Genomic DNA, 22,331 nt, shown 5'->3' on the forward strand with positions numbered 1-22,331 from the left:
GCCTCTTCATCCAGATCATTTATAAAAATCACAAAGAGCAGGGGTCCCAAGACAGATCCTTGTGGCACTCCACTAGTCACCGACCTCCAGGCAGAATACTTTCCTTCCATTACTACCCTCTGCTTTCTTCCTGTAATCCAATTTTTTATCCAAACCAGCCAAGGTTCCATTGATCCCATGCCTCATGACTTTCTGGATGAGTCTCCAGAATAAGACCCCCATTACGGCAGAGATGTTCCAAAAGGGAAAGCGGAAAAGACCCCACAGTGTCTTAGTTCTACATAGTCACCCAAAATGGCTGGAATTTGCAACAGAAATCCCAGTTTCCTCATTTTACCAGTGCCGGGAGAGCTTGCCCTTCACAAAGGTTACTTTTTGGATTGAGAGTTGTTGTACTGTCCAAGTTGAGAGTTGAGGTATTGGAGGAGCTAGCTACATGCCATTCATCTAGGCATGGTCAAAATTAAAGCATTGGTTCAAAACTTTGTCGGGTAGCCTGGGATATATCAGCCAACTGAGCAGCTTGCCGTGCACTGTTGGGGATGCCGTCATGTCCAGAAACTACCAAAAGCATCTTGGAGAAGAAAGAAGAGTGGTGTCCAGAGCTGTCACAACCACTTCCTGCAGTCCCAAAGTCAACTCCTAAAAGTAATGTGGAGGAGACCCCCAGAACGTGAGATTGTTTCACAGCCACATGTTTCACTTGCTAAGCAGAGTGAACTCCCTGGTCAGGAAAGACATGATCTCACAAGAGTAATAAATCCTCAACAGCGACTAAGTATTTTGGCCCGAATGGGACAATTTAAAATTTCTATGCTGTACATGTGTATATACAGTCGTTGTATTGTATAGTATATTGTGTGTGTGTGTGTGTGTGTGTGTGTGTGTGTGTGTGTGTGTGTGTGTCTATATATATCACTACACTGTTGTTCCATGGTATTTTCTGAGCTCAGACGAGGTTCCAGCTCCCTTAGTTTCTCAGCTGGGAGGCGTCAGAACTCACTTCTTGCTTCTGTGTTTCTCAGGCGGTTGCAATTTAGCCGCTTTTCAGCCGCAAGGGGGACACACTTTCATATGGAGCTTGGTCACAATCATAAGGTGGACAGTCCAGCACTCTGCACCTCTCATGGCATGGGTGTTGAGAATATCCTTGATGTCACCATGTCTCACAATGATGAAGTTGATCATGTGCCATTGTTTAGAGCGAGGCTGCATCCATGAGGTCTTATATTTTGCTTTCTGCTGGAAGATGGTGTTGGTTATGGTAAGGTTATGCTCAGAGAAAAGAGTAAGTTGCCTCATGCCATTTGCATTCACTTTGCCAATACCATGCCTACCTAGCACTCCATATCCTGTTGTTCTGTCCCACCCTAGTATTGAAGTCCCCAAGCGAAAGGATCTTATTATTCTTAGGGATCCGGCAAAGAGCTTCATCCAATGTCTGATAAAAGCATTCCTTGGCCTCATTCTCAGATGGCAAAATTGGTGCATAGGCACCGAGAAGCGTGGCATAACATTTCTTTGCCAGGGGGATATGGAGGGTCATTAGTCTTTCACTAATGCCAACAGGTGTTTCTGTGAGACTTGGTAGAAAGGTGTTCTTGACAGCCAATCCTACTCCGTGGAGATGTTGTCCACCTGGGGGTGATACCTTTCCAGAAGAAGGTGTAACCCATCCTTCCTCTGTTAAAGAGCTTTCATCCAGGAGCCTGGTCTCACTCAGAGCAGCAATGTCGATGTTGTAACGACTCAGCTCAGCAGCGATCAAGGCTGTTCTCCGGTGAGGTCTGCTCAGTCATATAGGGGTCTGCCATAAACAGCTGCCACTCAGTGGAACAAAAGTGGACCTATATGAGCTCTGCGCTCTATGAGGCAGCAGCCCAATCCATCGGCCATAAGAGCAGGAACCACCAAGACTGGTTTGACGATAACTCAGACACCATCCACAACTTTCTTCAGGACATGCACAAAACACACCGGGCAACTTTAGACAACCCTTCATCCACCAGCATCAGGCAGCATTGGCAGGTAGCTCGGAGGAAAGTGCAAAAGAGAATACGGGCCGTACAAAATGAGTGGTGGACTGAAAAGGTACATGAAATCCAGTCCTTTGCCGATAATAATGGCATGCATAATTTTTACAATGCTGTCAAGACCATCTACGGCCCAATAAATTGATGCGTTACTCCCCTGAAAACAGCAAATAGTCTAACACTTCTGAAGAATCACAATACCATTCTGCTGAGGTGGGCTGAGCATTTTAACACCCTGCTTAATCAGGACTCTGACACAGACCCCACCATCCTGGACGAACTGCCTGAACTTCCTTCTATCCACGACCTCAGTCAACCACCAACCTTCCAGGAGGTTCTATCAGCTGTCCATTCCCTTAAGAACAACAAGTCCCCTGGCACTGACAATATCCCTGCTGAGTTACTGAAGAACGGAGGGTACATGTGTATGCGCACCCTCTACCAGTACATCACCAAGGCCTGGACTGATGAGAACATCCCACAGCAATGGAGAAATGCAAACATGGTTGTCATTTATAAGCACAAGGGTGACAAGGCCATCTGTGGCAATAGTAGGGGCATATCACTCCATTCTGTTGCTGGAAAGGTCCTGGCTAAGGTGATGCTTCAGAGACTCATCAGCAACATCTCCAAGTCAATGCTGCCTGAATCGCAGAACAGGAAAAGTGCTGGGAACAACATCAGGACCTGTTCATGGCCTTTGTTGACCCCTCCAAAGCACTCGACACTGTGCAAAGAGATCTCTTATGGGATGACCTCCTCAGGTTTGGCTGTCCCAATAAATTTGTTAACATTCTCTGCCACTTCCATGATGGGATAACTGCTCGGGTGACCAGAGGAGGACGAGAGTCCGAGCCCTTCCTTGTACACACAGAGGTGAGGCAGGGGTGTGTGCTAGCACCAGTGCTCTTTAACATCTTCCTCTTGTGTGTTACCAAGCTTCTCCACAACGAGATCGAAGACAGCAGCGATGTGGCAGTGGACGCCAGATTAGATGGCAACCTCTTTGACATAAGGAGGCTCCAGGCAACCACCAAACTCCGTAGAGAGCGGGTCCTGGAGCTGCAGTATGCAGACAACTGTGCTCTTGTGGCCCATACTCCAGGAGATCTTCAGACAGTCCTTGCTGTGGCGGTGAGAGCGTATAGCAGGATGGGGCTGACTGTCAATACCACCAAGACAGAAGTGGTTTGCCAATGGAGTACCAGTGTCCCACCCACTCTACCTGCCTTCACTGTTGGTAATGAAAAGCTGTCAGTAGTGCCATCTTTCAAATATCTGGGGAGCATTCTTTCTGAGGGTAGCGCCATTGACAACGACATCCAGAGCTGTATTAAACAGGCTCCAGCTGCCTTTGGGAGACTTCAGCATGGAGTCTTTCAGAACGGGAGTCTTCGTCCCTCCACAAAGGTTGCCGTATACCAAGCAGTCTGTGTCACCACCCTCCTTTATAGCTGTGAAGCTTGGGTAACCTACAGCCGTCACATCAAGTCCTCGGAGAGCTTCCACATAAGCTGCCTCCAGGTCATCCTGGGAATTACCTGGCATGAGCGGGTGCCTCACACTGAAATACTTGTAAAGACCAACTGCAGAAGTATTGAGGCCATGATCACCCAGCGTCAGCTGCAGTGGCTGGGGCACGTGATAAGGATGCCCCCATGTCGGCTACCCTGCAGAGTGTTATACGGCCAGCTACATCATTGTCGACGCTCAGCTGGAAGGCCGAAGAAACGCTATAAGGATCAGATGAAGAATGCTTTAAGGAAGTGCAAGATCAGACCCGAGGACCTGGAGGATGTTGCTGCTGACCGTACCACTGTGTAGGGATGGGGTTCGTATTCTGGAGATGAAAAGAACAATCAGAAGACAGCAGAAGAGAGCAAGGAGAAATGCAGCCATGGTTGCCACCACTACCACATATACATGTCCCACCTGCAATAGAGCTTGTGGGTCCAGGATAGGACTGTATAGTCATCAAAGATCTCTCCGTTAAAGGAGTGGACATCGTCATCGGATTTCAATGGACAACCAAAGAAGATATGACTTGAGAACTGTGTTTGTAATATTTCAGTAATATTTGAGTAATGTTGTAAATATATTGTCTGAGTAAGCATTCTTTGTTAGATAAATAATTCATTACGGGTTATATGTAAAAAGTATGTGAATGGCATATATCATCACATTACCACTGATACGTGAGCAACTCGCTTGAAGCAGAAATGAAACTAAGACACACGTCCTCCTGAGCTCCCGGCTTTTTCCTTCAATTAGTTTTATGCCTTGGAGTTATCAAACAAAACAGTTATGAAGATAGATTGAGTGTGCTAGGGCTTTTCTCTTTGGAATGAAGGAGATTGACAGGCAACAATAGAGGTGTATAGATTATGAGAACCATAGACAGAGTAGACAGCTAGTGTCTATTTTTCCCAGGGAAGCAGTGGCCAATACCAGAGGACATCTGTTTATGATGGTTCGAATCCAGTTTAGGAGTGATGTCAGAGGTAGATTTTCCATAGAGAGTGGTGGGTACCTGGAGTGCACCGCTGGGGTGGTGGTAGAGGCTGATAACATGCAGCCATTTAAAAGACAGTAGATTGGCACATGAATGTGTGATACAATGGAGGGTCATGGGCTGTGTTGGGAGGAAGGGTTAGATTGATGGTGAAATACGTTTATATTGGCCAGCACATCATGGGCCAAAGGCCCTTTCTGTGCTGTTCTATGTTCTCTGTAACATCACAGACCATGGACTGAACCCAGTAACAGCAGCACATCCCTAATAACTCATAGCAATGCTGAATGTCACATATACATTTCTCTGCACATCATGAAGAATTCTATTCAAAGAGCTGTAATCTATGTTGCAATTTTTGTAGCATGTAACATTGCCGTACACTTGAGGAGTATGGTGTGTTATGTAGGACTAGATGTTAATATTCCTTATTTGCACTCCTGAGACAAATTGCCTAGACTCTGTGGGGTGGCCAAGTGAGTGGTGGCATCTTCTGGGTTATCAAGTGGGCACCCTCTTTCCTCAGTGTTCCGCTGATAGGCCACGACACCTCCAGAGGGTTCAATAGTGAATCCCAGCGTCTCAGGCTCATCCCCTAGATGCTTTTCACTCACTTGGGGGCCCAGATGGAATCCTTTCTCTTCATCCAGAGCCACTGACTACCTTTTTTAGCAGCTCTGGAGAGGTCTTTGACTGCTTGTTGGTGTGTCTTCCCTCACACTCCCAACTCCCGGAGTAGCCTTGATGTTGATGTGGCTACAAATCCTCTGCAGCCTACTTCAACTGGTCGGACCCCTGCTTTCTAGCCACGTTGTTGTGCGTCGGCTGTAAGCTCAGCATACCTCAGCTTCTTGTGCTCGTAGGCCTCCTCCACTGCATCCTCCCAGGGCACTGTAAGCTCGATGATGTAAATGAGACGGAGTGAGACTGACCATAGCACAAGGTCTGGTCTGAGGTTGGTTTCCGCGATCTCAGTTGGGAAGCAGAGCCTCTGGCCTAAGTCTGCCACCATCTTCCAATCACGTGCCCCGCCTAGCTTCCCGGTGTCTGGTCTCGATGTATCGAGTCTGGCTTGACCCTCACCTTCCCAGACAAATGCTGTTAACGGCCAGCGGGATGAAGGGGGAGGGAGAACGTTGATGCTCATCCGCCGACTTTCCAGCACTGCTGCAAGACACCGTAGCACCTGGTTGTGCCGCCAGGTGTATCGGCCTTGAGTAAGGTTGGTCCTGCAGCCCACCAGAATGTGTCTTAGTGTTGCTGAAGTCGGGCAGAGGGAGCATGTGGAGTCCTCTCCATACCACTGGCTGAGATTCATGGGAGACGGCAAGACATCGTAGGCTGCCCTGATGGTGAAGCTCACTCTGAATGTCTCCATCTCCCACAGCTCTTTCCAGGAGATCTTTCTTTTCTCCAGTCCCTCCCATCTCATCCATTGCCTTTGCCTTGCCTGAGCAACCGCCTTTACGCACCTTGCCGCTTCCTCCTGCCGACGAATCTCCTGCGTCACGAGCCTGCGTCCCTGAGACGGAGCAGCCTTGTTCCAGGCTGGTGTACTGTCCCCAAGGCCAAGACCGCTCCTCCCTTGCTGCACTCGGCCCACGATGTCCCAGTGCTCGAGTGCTGCCTTTGCTTGCTCGGTTGCTTCTGATGGAGTCCATTTCCTCCCAGTATCCAGGATGTGGGCAGCTTGTGCACAAATAGATCACTCGCCTCTGTTAACATCATCTCCAGTCTTACTTTGGCGTACTTGTACTCCTCTGAAAGACTGGAAATGGGTAGCTCTAGGACTCCTTTGCCATAGAGCCCTATGCTGCTGAGGCACTTGGGAAGACCAAGCCACTTCCTTATGTACGAGCAGATCAGTCTTTCCAGCTTTTCCACCTTCGAGATTGGAACTTCATACAGGGTTAGTGGCCACATGAAGCACGGAAGGAGCCCAAATTGCCTACACCAGAGTTTCAACTTGCCAGGGAGTGTGGTTCTGTCAATGCTCTCGAGGCCACTGACGGCATCCTTCCTGAGCTGATCGACCTGCTCTGTGTCTTTGAGGGATGCATTATACCACCGACCTAGGCTCTTCACAGGCTTCTCGAAGACTGTTGTAATCATCTCATCGCCGATGTGGAAGTGTTGGTCTACCAGCTTCCCCTTGACAATAGAGATGCTTCTGGACTTGCTCGGCTTGATCTTCAGCTGAACCTGCTCGATGTTCTCTTGAAGCTTTCTCAACAGGCGTACAGTGGTCGTGGTGAGTGTTATGAGATTGTTCATGTATGCTCTGATAGGCGGCAGCCTCAGGCCAGGTCTTATATGCAGTCCTCCAACCACCCATCGCGATGCTCTAATGATCACCTCCATGGCCATGATGAAGGCTAGTGGGGAGATGGTACAACCCGCCATGATTCCCACTTCCAGATATTGTCACAGATGTAATCCACAGATATGTGGTCTGAACCTCTCCTCAAGGTCAACTAAGACATCAAAGCTGCAAGTAATAAATTAATTTTCAAATAGTTGCAAAGAAGATGGTTGGAAGTTAATAGAATTCCCGGTAAGAACCAAAGCAAAGAGTATGGGTTTCCCAAAATTTAGTTGAAAGAAATTCCAGTGTTTGATGTCCAACAAGTGACAGGTCAGAAAATTTGAAAGAACACAAATTTAGTCTTAGTGGAATGTAGGTGGGGTATTTTCTGCAATTCCACCACTGTCTCACCACTTCCACCCTCAATGCCTACAAGGAATTTGTGGCATTATCTTAATTTCTTTTATGGAAATAGTACAAAAATTATTGCACACAAAGTAGATCCCTCACTTTTCTGAATGTTGCTTTCTGTCCTTCACCCTCATACATCATGTGCACACATTTTTCTTTGTGATTTCAACATTATAACTTGTTAACTAAGCAAACTAGGTTATTTCCAATCTATTGGTTAACTGTTCATGAATGGTAATAATTTAAAGTTGTAGTTTTGGTATTTTTAAAACAGCCGATGGAAGATCTGTAAATTTTGCCGGTGGAATGAATCATATTAATACAAAACTAGTTTGCTGAGTCATTTAGTTAACTACTTGGATGCTATACATTAGAAAATAGTGGCACTCTCACTTTAAATTGCAGACACACAAGAGATTCTGCAGATAATGGAAATTCTGAGCAACACACACACATTGCTGGAGAAACTTAGCTGCTCAGGGACCATCTATGGAGGGAAATAAACAGTTGATTTTCAGGGCAAGACCCTTTATTGGGACTGGAAAAGAAGTGGCAGAAACCAGAATAAGAAGGTGGAAAGATGGGGAGGAGTACGAGCTGGCAGGTGATTAGTGAGGGAAAGATGGATGAGTGGGGGAGGGGAGAATGGTGTGAGAAGCTGGGAAGTAATAGGTAGAAGAGGTAATGGGCTGAAGAAGAAGGTATCAAACAGAGGAAGATAGTGGAATAATGGGAAGGAGGTGGGGAATGGAAGGGATGTGATGGGTGGGTCATGAGGGTGGGGAGGAGAAGCAAAGAGGATGAGAGGGCCAGAAGAATGGGGAAAATGTAGGGAGTGGTGAAGGAAACAGAGGGAAGTGGCTATTGGAAGTTAGAGAAATTGATGTTCATGCCATCAGGTTGAAGACTATGCAAACAGACCACACAGGTTAGAGAGACACTCTTCTAGTGCCATGATAAGGTCAAATGCAGGTTGGAAGAGCAAAGATTTATACTACGTTTAGGTAGTCTCAAGCCTCATGGCATGAAGCAATTGGAAAGTGGTTTTATTTTGACTCTACAGTCACCAGAAAATTGTAATCTCTCCCAACATCTTGCCCTTCAGGGTGGATGAGAGTAGGGCTAAAGGCTATAGGTTTTGGGTGAAAGGTGAAATATTCAAGTGGAATCTGAGGGGAAACTCCTTCATTCAGAGGCTGGAGGGAGTGTGCCATGAGCTGCCAGTAGAAGTGGTAGATTCAGGTTCACTTGTAACAATGAAGAGAGGTTTGCTTAGATACATAGATCAAAGGTTTGGAGGAATATGCTCCAAGTGCACATAGATGGGATTAGTCAGGAGATTGGATTGTCATGGACTGCATGGGCTGTAGCACCGGCTTTGTTGCCCTTGTGCTCTATGACTCTGTGGTTGATGCCTGGACTCTTCAAGTCTTCATTCTATTTTCCTTGGAACTACTTAAATACAAAGGACTGCCCCCCTCACCTCTCCACCCCCATCAAAATGTTGGACTGTATCTCTGACCCTCTCTAACCCATCTCCTTCTAGGTATCTCTTAACAAGCCCCTTTGAATATTTGATTTATTTACGTATAAACATATGGATTAGGAGCAAAAGGAAGTGACTCAGCTCCTTCAGCCTGCCACAGCATTCAATAGATCATCATTGATTCTGATTCAATCACCCTTTGAGGCAAAGAGTTCCAAAGACTCACAACTCTGAAAGCAACCTGTCATCTTCTCCTTGTCTTATGAGTGGCCACTTATTTTTAAAGACTGGCCCTATTTGTAGATTCTCTGACAAGTGGACATATCCTCTCCATATCGATCCTTTCAAGACACTTCAAGTTCTTATGTATTTGGACAAAATTGCCTCCAATTCTGACCTGCAACTCCACATTTGACCAAATTTTTCCACTAGAAACTCTGAAACTTTCTGTATGTTTAATTGTAAGACCATTTCTATTCAATGTGACACCTACACAATGGAATATTTTGGCAGGCATTTACTCATTGAATTTTGCTGGTCTCCTAGATTTGCAGATTTAAAACCCCTGGACTTGCATTAAATCATTGTTCAAAAAAGAGCTTTTAATAGTTACGAAGATAAAGAATGCTGTGAGATAATACATTTTGACAGAAGGAACAAAAACAAATAAAACATGCCAAATCTACTCTCACACAAAAAAACTGGCCACATAGTTTTGCCAGCTTCTGGGTCCATTTACAGTAAAAGAAACAAGTTTTTTTTAACATTTTTTATTGTCTTTGTGAAGCTCAGCTTCAAAAGTGAGACTCCCAAGACAGAATTAACCATTGATTCATCTCCAGGTAGCTAACGGTGTGAACTTTTGTTTTACCTGCACAGCGTTTTGTTGGCTATTATTAAAGCCCTCTCATGCAGAATTCAAAGCATCTATAATATACTATTTAAATAATACATAAAACCTTCTTTGTAGAGTATCTTATTCTTTATGATAAAATTGTTCAGTAATAAAGTTGTCCACAGACATGATAAATAGAAGAGAAAACCCCACTGCAAAGAGGCAGAAGCTTTTGGATCATTACTGTTGGAATATTAATGTTAATCTAAAAGCAGCTAAGTATTATCTGTAAATTCTCCCTAATTTCAGGAAAAATGTGTAATAGTTTGGTAGAATAGGAAGATTTAAAAAAGAAATGCCAAAGGGCTTTTAGAATACCAAACTGCACTGCAGTTCAGGACATTTGGTGATTTCTGAAGAACTGAACTAGGGAGCTTCTAGTTCTCATTAAAGGTGATTATTCAAGAACCTTTTAGGATCTGAAAGCTTAATATACAGTAGTTATCCTCCTGTCATGTTACCAACCTCAAGACCACATACAGTGCTTATAAAAAGTATTTACCCCCATTGTAAGTTTTCATGTTTTTTTTTACAGTACAGTATTGAATCACAGTAGATTTAATTTGGCTTTTTTGACACTGATCAACAGAAAAAGATTCTTTCATGTCAAAATGCAAACTGATCTCTACAAAGTGATCTAAATTAATTACAAATATAAACACAAAATATTTGATACATAAGTATTCACCCTCTTAATTATGACACAATAAATTGTCACTGGTGCAGCCAGTTGGTTTTAGAAGTCACATAATTAGTTAAATGGAGATCTGTTTTTGGAGACTTGCGTGCAGTCAAGGTGTCTGGAAGGTCCAATTGCTGGTGAGTCAGTATCCTGGCAAAAACTACACCATGAAGACAAAAGAACACTCCAAGCAACTCCATGAAAAGTTATCCAAATGCACAGGACAGGAGATGGATACAAGAAAATATCCAAGTCATTGAATATCCCTTGGAGTCCAGTTAAGTCAATCATCAAGAAATGGAAAGAATATGGCACAGCTGTATATCTACCTAGAGCAGGCTGTCCTCAAAAACAGTGGCCGTGCAAGAAGGGGACTAGTGAGGAGGCCACCAAGAGACCTATAACAACTCTAGAGAAGTTACAAGCTTCAGTGCCTGAAATGAGAGAGACAATGCATACAACTGTTGCCCAGGTGCTTCACCAGTTGCAACTTTATGGGAGGGTGGCAAAGAGAAAGCCACTTTTAAAAAAACTCACATGAAATCTCGGCTAGTTTTCCAGAAGACGTGGGAGACTCTGAAGTCGGCTGAAAGAAGGTTCTATTGTCTGATGAAACCAAAATTGAGCTTTTTGGCCATCAGACTAAACACTATGTTTGGCATAAGCCAAACACTGCACATCATCAAAAACACATCATCCCTACCATGAAGCATGGTGGGGGCTGTATCATGCTGTAGGGATGCTTCACTGCAGCAGGCTCCAGAAGGCTTGTGAAAGTAGAGGGTAAAATGAATTCAGCAAAACACAGGGAAATCCTGGAGGAAAACCTGTTGCAGTCTGCAAGAGAACTGTACCTTGATACAAGATTTGTTTTTCAGCAAGGCAATGACCCCAAGCATAAAGCCAAAGCTATACAGTTAATGTCCTGGAGTGGTCAAGTCAGAGTCCAGACCTCAATCCAATTGAGAATTTGTGGAAAGGGCTGTTCACGCACGATCCCCATGCAATCTGATAGAGTTTGGGCAGTTTTGTAAAGAAGAATGGGGAAAAACTGCAGTGTCCGGAGACCTATCCACACAGACTCAAAGCTGTAATGACTACCAAAGGTGCATCTACTAAATCTACTAAATACTGACTTGAAGGAGGTGAGTAATTATACAATCGATTATTTTGTGCTTTAGACCAGTTTGTAGAAATTCATTTTCACTTTGACAGGAAAGAGTCTTTTCTGTTGATCAGTGTCAAAAAAGCCAAATTAAAACTGTTGTGATTCAATGTTGCGAAGCAATAAAATGTGAAAACTTCCAAGGGGGTGAATACTTTTTCTAGGCACCGTAGTAGTCATGCTGGACTAATTAGCATTGTGTCATTAGAAACAGAAAACACCACAGTGAAAGAGTTGAATTTCAGAGATAAACTAAAAATCTGAAATAAACGCTTTAGATTCAAAATTTAACTAACTTGGTAGAAATTGAGAGGATAAGAGAGATGCAATGACACCATCAGCAGTTACAAATGAATGTTAATTTTGCCTTTGATGCTTCATGAAGAAGCCCAGGAATTGGGGTGGCATGTTTGTACCTGAAATGTCAAGTTAGTGTTTCTCTCATAACGTTCCACTGGATGCTTCTTTCTAGCTATATCTCTAAATTATTTCCTTAATCCTCCTGATCCACTATTTTTCCAAATGGACCTCCCTAACAAGAGCAAGAGTGGTGGAGCAGACAGACCATCTTGATGATTCTGGTCCTCTTGTGAATTTGACTTCCCTTCAACTCAAGACTGCATATAATAGACAGTAATTTTAAAATTTAAATATCACATGGGTTTGGAGATGATGATTCAAGAAATGATTGTGGACTTCAGAAAAAGTAAGACGAGGAACACACACCAGTCCTTACAGAGGGAATAAAAGTGGCAAGAGTGAGCAATTTCAATTTTCTGGGTGTCAACATCTCTGAGGATATATCCTGGGCCCAATATATCGACACAGCTACAAAGAAGACACAACAGTGGCTATAATTCATTAGGAGTTTGAGGAAATTTGGAATGTCACCAAAGACACTCACAAATTTCTACAGATGTACCATGGAGAGCATTCTAACTGGCTGCATCACCGTCTGGTATGGGAGTGGAGGAGGAGCTACTGCACCCCCGCCCCCCCATGTCGGATCAAAAGCTGCAGAGAGTTGTAAACTTAGTCAGCTCCATCGTGGGCACTTGTCTCCGTAGTATCCAGGACATCTTCAAGGAGCGATACCTCAGAAAGGCAGCATCTATCTTTAAGGACACCCATCACCCAGGACCTGTCCTTTTCTCATAAGTACCATCAGGAAGGAGGTAGAGAAGCCAGAATCCACACTTAAAGTGATTCAGGAACAGCTCCTTCCTCTCTGCCATCCAATTTCTGAACGGACGTTGAACCCATGAACACTACCTCAATAATTTTTTAGTTTTTATTTTTGCACTACTTATTTCATTTAACTATTTAAAATAAACCTACAGCAATTCACTGTTTTTTTTTCTCTATTATTATGCATTGCATTGTACTGATGCTGCAAAGACAACAAATTTCATGACATATGCCCGTGATATTAAACCTGATTCTGAATCTGAAATACTGGGGAAATCTATGACCAGAAGATACATCCTCAGAATAGAAGGGCATCCCTTTAGAGCAGAGATGAGGAGGAATATCTTTAGCCTGAGGGTGGTGAACCTGTGGAATTCATTGCCACAGATGGCTGTGGAGACCAAGTCATTGGATATAGTTAAAGCAGAGATTGATGCTCTTGATCTGTAAGGGCATCAAAGGTTGCTAGAAAAATGTGGGAGAATAGGGTTGAGAGGGAAAGTAAGTTAGCCATGATCAAATGGTAGAGGGCACAATGGGCCAAAGGGCCTAAATTAGCTCCTTTTTCTTCTTTTAAAGAAAGTCTGCTGAATTTTCTTCTACGTTTTAATAGTAATAACATAATTTATTTGAAATGTAATATGCACAGGCAAAAGGTTAATTGATGCACAGAATAAATCAAGGTGAAAGCCATAAACATTAACATTTTCAATGTTGTTCCAAATTTGTGGATCTTTTTTGTTGCTCAAAATTCTATCATTTTGTTGTAGGACTCCATTCTGCACATTAGAAGTAGCTTCCTAACAGGAACTTTTCAGCACACCAGCTACCCATTTAAATGGCCTTTGAAGAACGCCAACAGCATGAATATAACTACAGTAAAACTGCTGCATATTTATGTCAGACATCTGATATTAAAACTGATCCATGAGGTAATATCACATGGCAAATCTTGAAATTAATTCAATAACTCTGGTTAACCATGTTCTCAATGTGAAATGAATTTCAAGGTGGAAGTAACAGCAAATTTTTAATTTATGGTACCCTGGAGGATTCACAGCAGGAGATGCTATACATTTGTGAACACAAACTACTACATCAAAATGACAAATAGAAAAGTATTTTTAAACAGTGATGAACCTTTACTTATTTCAACATAAATCACTGAAAATTAACACAGCAAGCAATTAGGAAGGCAAACGGTACACCAACCTTTATGGTAAGAGGATATGAGTATAAGAATAAAGCTGTCTTACTGAAATGATATAGGGGCTTAATGAGACTGTATTGGAATATCGTACGCAGTTATGGTCTCCCTACCTGAGGAAGAATATATTTGAAATAGTGCAAGGAATGTTCATCACAATGATTTCAGAGATGTATGGACTGTGGTATGAGAAAAGAATAAGCAGAAAGGTTCTATACTCTTCAGAAGAGTGAGAGATCTCATTAAAGCATTCAAATTTATTACAGAGTGATGTTTCTCTTGTTTGTGGTGTGTAGAACCAGGGATCACGGTTTGAAAATAAGGGATAAATATCAGGGTGGAGGTGAGTAGATGAGTGGAGGATCAGTTACTGAGAGCGATCAAAAGATGTTCAAGTGTTAAGGGATTGAAAGGTATGGGGTTAGTAGAGGAAGTGGTACTGAGGTACAAATTAAGCTATGATCATGGGTAATGGAATGTCAAATGGCCTGATCCTGCTGCTATTTCTGTTCATCTCCCTAATTTCCGTCCAGCATTACGATTCAACCTTACGTTATTGGTTATATCTCCAAAAGATATATGAACCCAAAGGAAGTTAATGCACATGCTTGGCATCTAAAATAATATGGAATGCTGTAAAGAGCTATCAAAGAAAGCAGCACTTGTGTACTCTGCAAAAAAATATGTATATTCCAGATGAGCATTTCTCTGTCCCTCATATCCAAAAGGTACCTGACTGAGGGTGGTGAAATCAAAAATTAAGAGAAATTGTGAAATCTTGGAATTGGATGGCATTGCACCCTTTTATCTGCACTGTATGATTTAATTTCACTTTTTTTCTGTTAAATAATGACAGTTAGGATGTAGAACTGGACACTTCTGCACCTGACCTTTGCTCTCAATCACATCACTAGTCCCACAACAATTGTTTCTTCCTAGGGACTGGAATGATATAAATCAGAGATAAAAGCTCCACACTGCAACTATCATGGACCATTTACTGGAGAGCCAGTGAACACATTTTACTAATTTGTTGCTGATATGAAAGCAGGAGATATTAGGACATGTGGCAGGGCAGTTCTGATACTGACTGCAATCTGCTGTAGCACCTCTAAAACCAACAGCATATTATTCTAGATACCAGTGAATGTTTTTTTTTCAGAAATCAGCTGCTGAGATGGAGATGTTCATTAAATTGGTGCTCTATTACAGGAAACACACATCAAAGTTGCTGGTGAACGCAGCAGGCCAGGCAGCATCTCTAGGAAGAGGTACAGTCGACGTTTCAGGCCGAGACCCTTCGTCAGGACTTCGTTAGTCCTGACGAAGGGTCTCGGCCTGAAACGTCGACTGTACCTCTTCCTAGAGATGCTGCCTGGCCTGCTGCGTTCACCAGCAACTTTGATGTGTGTTGCTTGGATTTCCAGCATCTGCAGAATTCCTGTTGTTCTCTATTACAGGAGGTGTTTCTATGGGCCATTAGTAACCACTCAGATTGAGGACCTCTGAGCAGACAGTGTGCTCATTATGAAGAACCTGTTCCCACAGACACCATGTCTTTTTTAAACCTTTTTGATGTATTTTTAGATTCTGGTTTTCTAAGACTATTATGTATAAGACCTGTGAGATTTAGAGAGGAGAACTTCACTCACGCTTTCTTGCAATAACTGTTTCTCTGCAGATTCAATGCTACTTTACCTCTCAATTTTGTTGCTGCCATGTTTGTAAATTCCTTTGTGTAGCTGATTGCATAAGCAAATAAACAAAAATACTTCTGAACAAAACATCCTTTGTTAGAGGAGTTAACTAAACAGCTGTGCCTGGATACAACAAGGTGTTGCGCCTTTTTAAAGATGCCCTACATATTATAGAGAAGCATAATACATAGGATCAAGCATCAACTTTATTTGCCATACACTTTTTATTGACATAGTATTTAGAATTTTCTGTGGTTTGTTGGTGGAATTTGCAACAAAAGCAACATTCAACAATTTTAAAGAACAAAGAATTATATAAAAATCACATTAGCAGTTAAAGCATGGATATGGAATAAAATGTGCAAAAATACATACATACTAGCACGTATTTACAATGTAAACAGCATTATAAAAAGTTCTTTTTTTCTCAAGGGTCTTGACCCAAACCGTTGACTGTGCACTTTTCCAAAGATGCTGCCTGGCCTGCTGAGTTCCTCCAGCATTTTCTGTATGTTGCTTTTATAAAAAATGATTTAAAATGTTTACAGTGCACTGCTTTGACTGAAGTAAAGATAGAGGGGTGTGGGGTGTGGAACGAGAGTGGTTGATCTGATTAATTGCCTGAGGAGGAAATTTTTAAGGTGGCATAAACCTTTTGACTTAATAACCCTATAGCACTCTCCAGAAGGGAGCTTTAGAAAAAGGCAATTTGCTGGGTGAGTAATGTTCGCGTCTTTGTCCTGGACACATACAAGTCCTGCAGTGATGGTAAACTGCAGCCAATGGCCTTTTGGGCTGACCTAACAGTTCACTATAGCTTTGTTATATTGTGAGAAGGTGCTGCGCCAATGCAGTCAGTAATGGTTGATATGAGGATGCTCTCTTTGATGGCCGTGTAGAATTGCAGCAGTATGTTCTGGGGAAGATAGAATTTTACCAACACCACGAGAAGTACATTCTCTGCCAAGCCTTATTGTTAATGTAGGAGATATGTGAAAAAGGATCCAGTGCTTTCCCAGCGTAGTGCTTGCTTTGAAAATAGCAGAAGGTGTCATCGAAATGTCGGTTACAATCAATACCTGTACCCAGCTGGAAGCCTGAGAAGAATTTATTCGAAGGAGATGTGGTACTCCTATATCGGGTCCCGTGAAATAATGACATCCAGGAACTTGAGTGTTGAAATGGTGTTAACTGTAGAGGTTTTGATGATGACTGGATGGAGAGGAGAACACATTTCTCCTGAAGTCAATAAGCATCTCCATTTAAGGGATTCAATTCCAAGTTGTTGTGATTGTCCCAGGACACCAGCTTGTTTACTTCCCGGTGGTACTTCAATTCATCACTTCTGGTGATTAGTCCATTGATCATGGTGTCATCTGCAAAGTTTATCAGTTTACCAGAGTATGAATATACATAAAGTAATGAATCTTGCAACAGATCTTTCCAATTCATCATGACAGGACTCTGCTATATCTCTCAATGTGCAGCTCACTACTGCATCTATGGTGGATATTCACTTCTTGGCTAGTGAGCCTCTTTCTCTTTCTTGGTTGCTTGGTAATCCTGGTTTCTAAAACAGCATCTGCCACTTGTAAAATCACAATCGGAAGTAAGCAAACTTCCAACCAACAACTGTTTGACCTCTCGTTGCAACAGAAAGTTAGTCTTCAGTTTTTGAAATGTAAATGGCAAGCACTAACACCTTGAGGTTAAAACAAGTGTCATCTAAAGACCAGTTTTGCAAACAAGCTTTCTGTACAGCAGAAGTAAGGAGTACTTCTACTTACTTAGTAGTAGTGGAAGAAGAAAGGATCAGCTTACTGCACCTACTATATTACTGCTCAAGGTGCAGTATAAGACAATGGATTGTTTAATTCAGGTTGTTTCAAACAGACAAGGTGACTCTTAAGTTGCTAGGTTCAAGGAAGCTTGCTGAACAGATGGATATTACTTTGCATATCATCACTTATACGCTTACAGTTCAAAGGTTTCATGTGCTCAAGGAAGTTAGCTTCAAAAATTCAAAGCACATTTATTATCAAAGTATGTATGTAGCACACAACGTTAAGATACATCTTCCCACAGACATCCAAGGAACATGTTCAAAGAAAAACTTCAACACCCCCCGACAAAAAAAAGCAAACAGCAAAAAAGAGCAAAGAAAAACACAGAATATAAAACACAGGACCAAAAGACTCCAGGCATATTAAGTTCAAGTTCAATCTAGCACTGTGCCTTTCATTACCTGCAGGCCGCCCTGATCAAAATTGCCCAATAGCAACAAAAAAAAAGGAGCAACCAGAAGCTAGAAAACATATTATAATGAGAATTACAGAGTCCAATCCACAAATCACATCAATTAAAGATCCAGGACTCCGGCACCATCCTCCGACAGCATTAAAGGAAGTAGAGACCATTCAAATGCAAGGAGCGTCCTCTGGGGGCAGCAAGCGATGGGGGGGGCGGGGGGCGGGGAGAGAGAGAGAGAGAGAGAGAGAAAGAGAGAGAGAGAGAGAGAGAGAGAGAGACAGGAGAGAGAGGGGGAGAATGAGAATGAGGATCACCTGCTGACTCCTTCCTCAGGCAGCAGTGAGCAAGCGGTTGGTAGACAGTGCTGAACATCAGCTTGCCTTCCATTCTCACCTCAATGACTTCAATCTTCCTCAACACTTTAATTGGCGAGACCAGTGAAAAATGGAGTCAATCATAGACTTGCGCCCCATCTCCAAGCTTCTTGGCCTTAAGGCAACACACCTCACCGAACCCCCTCAGCGACAGCAAAGTGCCAGATTGCTCAATTGGTCCAGGAACACACCACCAAAATGTAGATCACAGGATCCAGCAGACACATATTTGAATGAAAAAGAGATGTAAAAGAAGTATGCTTTACAGCATTAATGGTTGGTAGCTGAACAGTGATGTTAAGTGATTTTAGACTATTTGTGTTGTTTGGACATCTGAGGAAATATCATATAAGTTTCCTGTGGTGGGGTATCCAGAACGAGACAGAACAGCCTCAAAATTGAGCGTGACCTTTTAGAACAGAAGTGAAGAGGAATTTTTTTAGCCAGAGAGTAATGAATCTGTGGAATGCTCTGCCACAGACTGCAGTGATGGCCATGTCTGTGAGTATATTTAAGGCGTAAGTTGATGGTTTCCTAATTGGTCAGGCCATTAAAAGATATGGGGTTAAGTGGGATCTGGGATCAGTCATGATGAATGGTGGAGCAGACTCAATGGGCTGAATGGCCTAATTCTGCTCCTGTGTCTTATGGTCTAAGTCACCCAAGTGGTATAAAAGGGGTATAAATATAGATAGAAGTTCAAGCTTATTGGGAGTGGTTGAAGAACATCAAAAAGAATGATAGGAAGACAAGGTGAATAGAATCCATTCCTCTAGCTTCGGTTTCTATGACAGACAACTTGCTCATCCGCATCAGGGTACATCTTTTTAGTTCTTAGAAATTTTACCTGTGTTTTGGAAACCCTTTCAGTTTAAGAAATGCTTTGTGTGTTAGAAATAGTTTATGATTGGGAAATAAACATTTAAGATAGAAATCTTCTGAGAGTTTTAAATATGTTTTAAGAAGATGTCTATCACTGTAAGTAAAAGGACTGTGTTTTAAACTATTTTGTTAGCTGGAAATATCTTCTCCTTGATAAGGAGGGGCCCGCCGTTCAAATAGTGAATATTGGCAGTTAAAACTTGCCATGGAGAATAAACACGAAAGTAAACTAGTCTTTGAAAATTGAGCAGTTACAGTATAACCTCCTTTTAGTGAGGGTACTCGTGGCTATTCATGTCTGATAGGGCTGAAGATCTTTGTTTGAGTTTAGAACTTCATGGCCAGCAAACCCAATAACATCACCGAGAAATCACCCAGGCACTCTATTCGCAACAAAAAAAATTAATCTACATTGATAAAATTTAGAGTTTGCCAGGCTTGCTGATTTCCCATGAATGCAGCCAAGTGTCGATTGCACTTGTGCCCTTGAAGGATCCTCTTAATAACACAAACTTTTACTGGACAGGAGATATTTCCCTCTCTCAATGCACAGGGCATTGTGGATCATGAGATGAATTTACACATGATGAATGCCACTTGACTCCTTCATTTCAGGAAGTTGGGGGCACCAAATGCTTTCAGCAGCAACCGTTAAGCAGCAAGCGGGATAATGGGAAACACTTTCCAGCCTCAACAGCTGGACACAGAAACCACTCAAGTGTAAGAACTATGGTGGAAAATGCTATAGATCTGCTGAAGAGGTTCTTTGACCTGCATTGATCCAGAGAAGTCTTTGTAATATCACTAAGCAGGTGAGGAGACTTCACTGTTGCCTACTGCAGGCTGTACAACCTCGTCAATGAATAAAAGCAGGCGGTACCAGGGAAAGGGGAGCAAAGTGATCTGGGTTTAAAAGCCATAAAATGAAAACCTCAGAGCAGCAATAGCAAGCGAAGCAGAAGAAAAAGAAGAAGAAGAAGAAGATAGCTCTGCAGGGAGATGTCTCTGTTCAGTATCCACAACCTCATCTTCCAAATGAACAGAGAAAGCAGGCAATGGCGGAAAGAGGTAGGGTATTTCCTGACATGCCTGTATCTACCTTGTCAAAGGTAATCAACAACTTCCCCGCCCCCCCACCTCCTCAGTTTCACCTATCACCTTTGTGTTTCTTCCTCCCCTCTCCTCACCTTCTTACTCTGATGCTTTATCTTTTTTTCTCCAGTCCTGATGAAGGGTCTCGGCCTGAAGCATCAACTGTACCTTTTTCCCTAGATGCTGCCTGGCCTGCTGAGTTCCTTCAGCATTTTGTGTGTGTTGCTTAGATTTCCAGCATCTGCAAATTTTCTCTTGTTCATAATTTACTATTTCTTTCTGTGTAATTTCTCCCACCCCTATATTCTTCCACCATCTTTCAAGTAGGCCTTCATGAGGATCTCTCATTTTAATTATGTTACCAATACCAGTCACTAAAAGGCCCCAAGCTCTGAGATCACCTGATTTCAATCTCTGAAATTGTTTTTCTTCCTGAAGGTGGACTTTAAAATTTATTTTGTGCCTAATAACTCGGTATGTATCCTGCTGTCATGATTCGATTAATAACACTACTGTGAAGGCCTTTTGGACATTGCACAATATTTAAGTACCATATGGATGCTTATTATTATAGTTTTTGTTTGTTGTTATATGGCACTCAGTGATGGAACTCCATGGGTGACTGAACAGGAAACAGAAGGAGACTGAATTGGTATTAGCTTCATATTTCTGTAGAGAACCAAATAGAGTATAAAACATAGTGAAGAGAATTAAAAATGAAAAAAGGCAAAAAGAATGCATGAAGGTGAATTAATTAATAATATCAGAACAGCTGAAAGCCAAGGATTTCTAATATATATAAATAATAAATATTTAATAAAGCAGAGTTGGATGGATTTGAGGTTTTAAAAAAAGAGATCTTGAGGAGACTGGAGGAATAGTTGAGGTCCTCTACAGACTCCCGGCATCGTCAACACTACCTGTCCCTCCACCTATCTTTGTTATCATCTGTAAACTTGGTCACAAAGTCATCAATTCCATCAACCAAATCACTGACATATAACGTGAAAAGATGTGGTCTCAGCATCGAGCCCCTGCGCAACACTACTAGTTACTGGCAGCCAACTAGACAAGCCCCCCCCCCTTAATTCCCACCCTTTGCTCCCGCCAGTCAGCCAATACGAGAATCTTTCCTGTAATACCATGAGCTCTTATATTGTGAAGCAGCTCAGCTTCATGTGCAACACCTTGTCAAAGGCCTTCTGAAAATCCAAGTAAACAACATGCACTGACTCTCTTTTGTCTGTCCTGCCTGTTATTTCCTCAAAGAATTCCAACAGGTTTGTCTGGCAAGATTTCCCTTCAGGCAATCATACTTACTTTGGCTTGTTTTATCATGGGTCTCCAAGTACGCTGAAAGCTCATCCTTAATAATGGACTCCAACATCCTCCCAACCACTGAAGTCAGCCTAACTGGCGTATAATTTCCTTTCTTCTGCCTCTCTCCTTTCTTAAAGAGGGGAGTGACATATGCAGTTTTCTAGTTCTCTGGAACCATTCCAGAATCTAGTGATTCTTGGAAGAGCATTGCTAATGTTCCATAATCTCTTCACCCACCTCTTTCAAAACTCTGGGGTTAAATTGATTAATAATTACTTTTCATATCTTGGGATTAAAATTACTTGTAAACATAAAGATTTATTTAAGACTAACTTTTTACCATTAATAGACCATATTACTCAACTTTCATCTAAATGGTTTCCCTTATATTTAACTTTGATTGGTCGTATTAATGCAGTTAAGATGTTTTTTTTGCCAAAATTTTTATATGTGTTTCAGGCATTACCAATTTTCGTTCCTAAATCTTTTTTTGATAAAGTTGACTCTAAAATTTCTTCATTTATTTGGCAGAATAAGAATCCGAGACTGGGTAAAACACATTTACAGAAAGCTAAGAGAGATGGAGGTTTAGCATTACCTAACTTTAGATTTTATTATTGGGCTATTAATATTCGACATATGAAATTTTGGTTACTTGACCGGGACATACTATCTATTCCTAAATGGGTAGCATTGGAATTACAATCTGTTCAGGGTTATACACTTGGTTCTATTTTAGGTTCCTCTCTTCCTTTTGATTCGAAACGCCTTAAGCAGGTCTCTAACCCGATAGTTAAATATGCTTTGCGCATTTGGTTTCAATTCAGAAAAT

General features: G+C 42.2%; 1 protein-coding gene across 1 annotated transcript in view; it reads right to left on the reverse strand.

Annotated features, from left to right (window-relative positions):
- The window catches only part of LOC134343442 (replication factor C subunit 1-like), a 41,907-nt gene extending 20,294 nt beyond the window's left edge, over positions 1-21,613 (reverse strand). The window contains exon 1 of the mRNA XM_063042145.1: positions 21,500-21,613. Coding sequence (XP_062898215.1) covers positions 21,500-21,544 — 45 coding nt within the window. The 5' untranslated portion in view covers positions 21,545-21,613. The remainder of the gene's footprint in view (positions 1-21,499) is intronic.
- Positions 21,614-22,331: the final 718 nt, after the last annotated feature.

Source organism: Mobula hypostoma, chromosome 3 (assembly GCF_963921235.1).
Source record: "Mobula hypostoma chromosome 3, sMobHyp1.1, whole genome shotgun sequence".
NCBI lineage: Eukaryota > Metazoa > Chordata > Chondrichthyes > Myliobatiformes > Myliobatidae > Mobula > Mobula hypostoma.